The sequence below is a fragment of the Megalops cyprinoides genome, chromosome 4, assembly GCF_013368585.1.
Source record: "Megalops cyprinoides isolate fMegCyp1 chromosome 4, fMegCyp1.pri, whole genome shotgun sequence".
Classification (NCBI taxonomy): Eukaryota; Metazoa; Chordata; class Actinopteri; order Elopiformes; family Megalopidae; genus Megalops; species Megalops cyprinoides.
Genome location: NC_050586.1, coordinates 24766107 through 24773255, shown reverse-complemented (window position 1 = coordinate 24773255; position 7149 = coordinate 24766107). Strand labels below are relative to the sequence as shown.

The 7149-nt window shown below is 38.1% G+C and overlaps 1 protein-coding gene across 1 annotated transcript; it reads right to left on the bottom strand.

Annotated features, from left to right (window-relative positions):
* Positions 1 to 1102: 1102 nt before the first annotated feature.
* On the bottom strand, positions 1103 to 6510 carry ciao1 (cytosolic iron-sulfur assembly component 1). The gene is made up of 7 exons (XM_036527590.1): positions 6321 to 6510; positions 5274 to 5422; positions 5062 to 5173; positions 3717 to 3805; positions 2591 to 2780; positions 1810 to 1891; positions 1103 to 1609 (listed from the first exon to the last, which is right to left on the bottom strand). Exons 1-7 carry the CDS (start codon positions 6457 to 6459, stop codon positions 1375 to 1377), a joined length of 996 nt encoding a protein of 331 aa, XP_036383483.1. The 5' UTR covers positions 6460 to 6510; the 3' UTR covers positions 1103 to 1374.
* Between the last annotated feature and the right edge of the window lie 639 nt (positions 6511 to 7149).

Below are 7149 nucleotides of genomic sequence, written 5' to 3'. Positions count from 1 at the left end.
TATCACATTTCTATTTATTTTATAAGACGTTATCCCCCCCCCCCCTTTGAATTTCAAAGGCATGTCATTTGTCCTGCATTTTAATATTATGTCACTACTCATCTGAAAAATTTGACTTGATAATTTTGATAAAATTTGACTGAATTTGACTTCAAATTAGAAAAAATGACAGAAGACTCAGCTTAAAACTAACCTTTTCAGCAAATCATTTAGTTGAATAGGTTTTGGAGGACTAACAGAAGACAGAGTCTCTGGTTGACTGAGCTATCAGTGCTATTGCTATATGATGGCATGGTAACTCCACATTTATCAGTTCCAGCTGTGAACTTATGGTGACAACCTCAGGTGTGCCTTCATGACTGTGTCAGCCCTCTCTCCCATCCCTTAGTTATGCTGCCATAGTCTTATTCTGTCAGGGTTTCCTTATTGCATGCAGGCTCTGATGTACTCCTTTCTACTCTCTGTCATCTAATTGATTCTCCATGTACCTCTCCCTAATAATGGATTCTCTTCCCTTCCTGCTCCAGATAACATGCTAGAGCTTCAGATACAAGGAGTGATTGAGCAGCCCACCTTGGCTCCCCTGATCCAGCCAGCCACTAGTCCCACCGACCAGACTGCCCCCTCCTCCTCAGACTTCTCCCTCCCCACCATTCTCATAAATGAAATGCCTGGTACCAGTCAGAGGCAGATGGATTACCCCTTTGAGTCAGATTCTGTAAGATTCCTTCTTGTTGTCATAGGCTTGCTCTCCAGGGTTCAGGATTTTGTAATTATTTTTGTTTTATTCCTGATAGTTTTACTGTATGACCTGTTTAACTTCCATTATTCTGTTATTTCCATTGTGGATTGTACTTGCTTTAATTTATCTGAATTTTGTGTTTTTTAATATCATCTTTCTGGAAAGATGACATATCTGGAAAGTGCTCTGAATGTCTATATTAGAAAAAAGTTTATTATTTATTACTGTTAAAATAGTTTTCTTTGAGCTGTGACCAATTTAAGAAGTTAATGATCGTAATTTTGTACTTGAGATGCACAAAAATAATAGAATGAATATTTTTGACTTCGACAAACTGGCTACTAAATTCCCCCTTTTTGGTATGGAATGACCCAGATATTTCAAAAAACAAATAATCACAACTGCACAGTAATCATACAAGATGCAGATGATTTATATTGTGTTAGGACAGTTTTATTAATTCAGATGCAACATTAAACCTAAGTAAATTAAACTAATTTATTATTTATAAAAAAATTCTTGGGAAAATGTAAAAGTAAATGTTAATGGAAAGTATTTCACACAAAAACTGGGGGGGGTGCAGATACTTTTTGTTTGGTGATCACATCTTCCTCAAACTCCAGACAGACTCTTCAGGCCTCAGTCTGATAGCTCCAGATTGCAATTTCTCCATCATCACTGCAGGAGGCCAACAGTCCTGCCTCCTTTGGATGCCAAGCAACACAGTTGATGTCCTGGTTATGGGCCTTGGGTGCATGGACAGCCAGGGAGAAAGTGGTCTGGTCAGGATCAGAGTTTGGATCTTCTCTGAACACACGCACCCCATCATCACCACAAGCTGTTGCCAGGGCACCTGTCAGTTGACACCTGGTCAAAGAGGTTTAAAAACACAGAACCTTTTTAATACACCATGAATTTTCTCAATTCATTGTGGAAATCTTGTTTGAAAGATGGATCTTATATATCCTAGCCTAGAATGAGTCATTTTAGAAAAAAAGCGTTAAGACAACTTGGAAAAAGTAAAAGTGACAAGCTTAGGGATATTTAATTTGGAGAAGAGAACTCACCATGCAACATCATATACTGTGCGGCCATGGAATCCTGACAAGGTGCAGACACACTTCCAGTCTGTGCTGTTATCCCCTTCCCCTACACAGAAAGAGAGTGTAAAATCAGTCTCTCTTTTCAACAATAAGACCGATATTTTGCCACACAGGAGCTCACTCTGTCCATTTTAGTTGTCACAAAAAGTTTTCTATGTTCACTGTTTACTGAAACAATGGAACCTAAAAAGCAAAATGTGACAGCCAATATTTTATTATTTATAATATTTTTGATACCCCTGATTAAACAGGAACAAAAACATGTTGTCAGGTGGGTGGCCCACTCACTAATGCACTGATGCCTAAAATACAAACAAAATACAATTTCTCAACTGAGCACCTCAATCTCCAGATCACAGTCCAATCAAACATTTGTAGTTTGAACTCAAGAAAATCCAAAACAAAAAGCAAAATTGCCAATTAATTTATTTGTTCCCATTTACTCAGGGGCATGAATCAATATTCAGGTCACTGTGTATCTCAACAACCACTTGTAATGCAGACCCTAAACTTCAGATTTGTTCACACAAATAGAAGACAAATATTTCATAAAAATTTTAAGTAAGTCTGAGAGCATGGCACATTGATTGATTTATGACGGAACAACTCCCCTGAAGACCTTTTGGCATATTCTCCTCCTCTGAGTAGTTGGAATATGGCAAAGTCCTATCCAGGGTTTGCACCCATGTAACCATCACCATGCCACAGAGCTAACCCACACCGAATCACACACATGACTGCTCACCAGGATGGCACTCTTTCCAGATCTTCACTGTTCGGTCATCACTGCAGGAAGCCAACCGCTGACCACTGGGGTCAAAGGCTAGGCTCCAGACAGTAGAAGTGTGTCCCTCCAGTGTGGCTTTACACACCCAGTCATCGTCCTCCTCCCTGTACAGTCGCACACTGTTGTCATAGCTGGCTGAAGCCAGGAGCTGCAGAGAAAATTGTATGTTAAAGCTGACACTAAAAAGCTCAGTGTAAAATGCAGGAATGATCTTAATTAATACTGATACAGAAAACCTTAGTTTACTGCAATGCTGCTTTTTCTTATAATGCAGTAATCTGGAATATAAGAGCTACAATGCCATATGCTTGTAGTTTCTACTTTTTCCATTGCAGACATGACTTAATGGTGAGATTTTAAAAAAACTGAGTTTATATTAATTCAGTTTTCATTTTGATTAAAATGTATACTAAAGGGTCCAATGAGAAATTGATATTTTGCTGATGTCATAAAAATACTTCCAAGTATATTTATTTAAATGTGGTTCGACTTCTACTTATTTCTGGGCATTTACTTTTAATTACTTTTTAGTGTAGGAAACAATTTAATACATACATTAAGGGGTCACCCTTTGACTGAAATAGTTTGCATCATTACAGCCTGATGTGTTATTTGGCTACAACATACAATTTGCACTGGACTTTGATCCAACTTTCGAGGCCCAATTCCCTCAAATTCAAGCACCTGACACAGGACAGTTTGTGACACAAATCAAGGTTAATTACAATTACAGCACTTAAGAAATTCAAAATAAGAACCAGGAGTCTTTACAGAAGCTCATCAACAACAATTAATTGCACTTCTCTTCAACTGTTTAATAAAAATTTATTTATTATTTTTTTAAAATAAAACAACTCAGCAATGACTCAACATCATTATTCTATCAGGCACTAGGCCCTAAAGTGGTTTTAAAAATCTGATCGTGAGGAAACTTTAATTATGTAACAGGCTATAGCAGCTTTAGAAGTCTTGACTTCAGTATATTATGACTTGCAGGCATATTGTGTACTATTGTTCTGTATTATTTCTAAACATGTTTACAGACCAACGGTAAACTAGAGAAGGATAAGAACGCGCCTAATACCTCCTGTGTGGGATGCCAGACCACATGCTTGACGTCCTGAGTGTGAGCGTTTACAACACTTACACACTCATACTCTTCCTCCTCATCCACTGTAACAGAGGGGAAAAAAGAGAGGCATGATGTATGGATACATGTCATGGGACAGATATATGCAATAGATGATGTGCATTCTAAACCAATTCCCACTCCAGGGCAATCTGTTTATGAGAATCATAAGCAAATGCATGAAATGCAAGTTTTGAACGTTCAAAAAATACTTTTCTTTTATTTGATGAATGTCCTTTGTCAAGTTCTTCAAACATGGAACAAAATGTATTTGAATAGACCATATGCTCAGACAATCCTTTATAAACTTAACAAAAAAACCCAACCCAAAGTATAATATATTGTTATATTACTTCTTGCTGACTATATCAAAAGCCTTTTTGGCATCCAGATATATCAGAACAGAAACTGAAGCCATACTCTTGCTAATAGCTATTGATATGTACTGTGCATCTAATATTATCTTGATTTTGTCTATGCTGTATAAATCTGTATATATCTGACTGATCATACTGTATCAGCTGGGGATGCATCTCACCCATCGTCCTTGCCATTTCTCCTACTTTCTATGGGTGCTCTAGCATCCATGTTTAGAAATTATATAATTTTAGAACACAGCCTGTTTCACATTGCCATTGCGTTCATGGAATTCATGGAGCTCATAACTCATGGTTCATACTTTAGTTAAGGACAATGACTAGAGAATACTGCAGCTGGAACAGTTCCAGTAATCCACACAGTGACAGTTAAATAATTAACATGAGTCATAAAGGATTGTGCTAAAAATACTGAAAACTCTAAATATGTTTTGATTCATGTTTGAAGACCTTGAATGAGCTAAGCACATTTTCAATTTATTAAGAGCAAAAGAAATGTTTGTATAACCCTTCATTTGCATTTAAGAATCAACTGCTTCTAAAAATCAGATTGTCCTGAATGGATGTGATTCTTACATGCCCAATGCACTGTGTCGGTTATCACAGAAATAGACTACACTGTACAATGAGCAATAGCAATAAGGATTAATTGGATAAATGGATTAATGCCTTGACTGACCTCAAAGATCAGGCATGACTATGTCCTCTAACATTTGAATATGGACTCAGGATAGCATACAAGCCTGACACAAACCATTAATGAATAATGAGAAGATATATATCACGAAATGTATAATGTTGTCTAAAACGTCATCTAAAGGAGTACACAAAGTCTTTATATGCATGTAACCTTTGTGACGCCTTGTTCACATAAAAATGAAGATAATTTGCTTTCATGAACAATTATGACATCTGATACTGACCCTCCCAGACCCAGACGCTCTTGTCCCTGCTGCAGGTGGCCAGCAAACTACCTGATGGAGCCCATGCCACACACTTCACTTCATTCTCATGGCCCTCTAATACAGTCAGACACTTAGGGTCAGGGAGAAGGAGAGAGGGTGGGGGAAGAAAAAAGGTTAGAATCCAGGCAGTATGAGATATCGAGAGTAGGGCAGAAAGAAGGTTTGGTTACCTCAAAGTCATCTCCTTTCTTCGCCCAAATACAGGTGGTGGCATCAAAACTCGCTGAGGCAAGGTAGTTCCCGCAAGGTGACCAGGCAACCTTTCTGACAGTGCGCTGATGTCCCTCTGACAGCACATTTTGACACTCCCAGGAATCCCCTACAACCACAAACCAGCAGGAACATGTATCAAAAATAAACATTTATCAAAAATGTCATTCCCTTGTGGGTGGCTTTGCTGAAACCACAAGGCAGTATGCAGCTTAGGTGTCAGTTTGATGGCCTTATTTTGGGCTGAATAAATCTATATAAATGCCTCATAATCAACCCTGAACATTAAGTCTGATCATGTCTTTTTAAGGCATGTACTGTATTTACCATTTTGAGTTAAATAGATGTGCAGACATTTTGGCACCATTATGTCGATCATCATTCACTTAAATTATGCACCTAAAAAGCTAGAAGTGCTATAAATGGCTATAAATATTGAGTTAATTTAGACTAACATTGAAAGAAAAGGTAAATCTGAAGAGGTTTTGAAAAACTAACATTATGAATGTTGTGAGTTCATCTTCAGTTGAATAACAGTTGTTACAACTAGTCTACGGCAACAATTCCAGGAAAAATTAATAAATATTTCCAGATAACGGTCTTTATACACATTCAGTGTGCACAAGAGGGCCAAAGCTGATATCAACCTCAACGGCACATCGCCTTTGCCGCCATCGATCCAATGTCACCGAGGAGTGTTGTACAGGGTACAAATCCAGCTTTTCGCTAGGGTTCTACACTCGATTGCCATTACTACCAGCTTCACTGTAAAATAGTTAGTCTCCAATTGTAGCATTACCATTGCTCTAGATACGTTCCCTTGTTTTCAGCTAGCTCCCACGGTAAGCCATAAACAATAAAGGCAGGAAAAAAGTAATTCCTTAACACTGTCTCTCGCTGCATGACAAGCTGACATGTAAAGGGCTGCATGCATCGATTAACACTGATGTTCACATATTTTTAAAAGAAAGCATACCTAAATGTCAAAGCTACCTGCTCCACCCTACCTTCTTTCTTCCATATCCGTATCGCCCGGTCTCCACCACACGAAGCCAGCAGTGTGCCAGGCGGATTCCATGCCACATACCAGCAGCGCGAATCCGGGTGGGCGCTAAATTTATGGAGTTTGTTCAGTACTTCCTTCATGTGTCTAGCCAAGTCAAAATGACAGACTCAAGATCCGCATCACCAGCGTCAAGGCACTGGCAACAAGGAGTACTTCCGGGTCTCGTCAGGATTTATCAGTAATACGGAAAACCAAAGCTTACCATCTACACGCGAAATATATAATATCTCTTTCAAATATTTCCTTTTTGATGGATTGACCTATGACCATCACAATGATCAACAACAACAGGCTAGGATATATATGTGAAATCTGCGACATTTAGAGCTCTTTAGAACATATTATATGGCTTACTGGGACACAAGCACTATTCAATGCGTATGACACATGTATTGGGCTATAGAGAAAAAAGAAAATACATCTATGAAAGGGAAGGTCGATGTACTCAGGACCCCTCTAACCAAAACAATAGAGTTTGAAGTGAAGGCTAGTAGTCTGGCGAAGTTGAAAGTTGTCAATTTCATATGATGTTTGGTGGGAATCCCTTCACACTAAAGGGCGGATGTCTTCTTAAGTGTTTTTTTTTTTTTTTTTTTTTTTTTTTTTTAGCATTGAACTTATGCTTAATTTTGCTAGCAAAATGTTTCATCCATAAAGCAGACTTTTGTATAAAAAGCCAATTTAGAATTTTATAAGGAATAGGGCCTGTGTAAGATATTGGGCAACATCATCTCTTTACGAACCATCCAGTAAAAAAAAATCAACAAAAT

Bases quoted from the DNA above. Each gene is read 5' to 3' on its own strand.
- ciao1 (XM_036527590.1), bottom strand. From the start codon at position 6,459: ATGAAGGAAGTACTGAACAAACTCCATAAATTTAGCGCCCACCCGGAT. The intron at 5,423-6,320 runs GTAGGGTGGAGC...TTGTGGTTGTAG, and splicing joins ACGGATATGGAAGAAAGAAG to GGGATTCCTGGGAGTGTCAA. The intron at 2,781-3,716 runs GTATTAGGCGCG...TTTTCTCTGCAG, and splicing joins TCTGGCATCCCACACAGGAG to CTCCTGGCTTCAGCCAGCTA.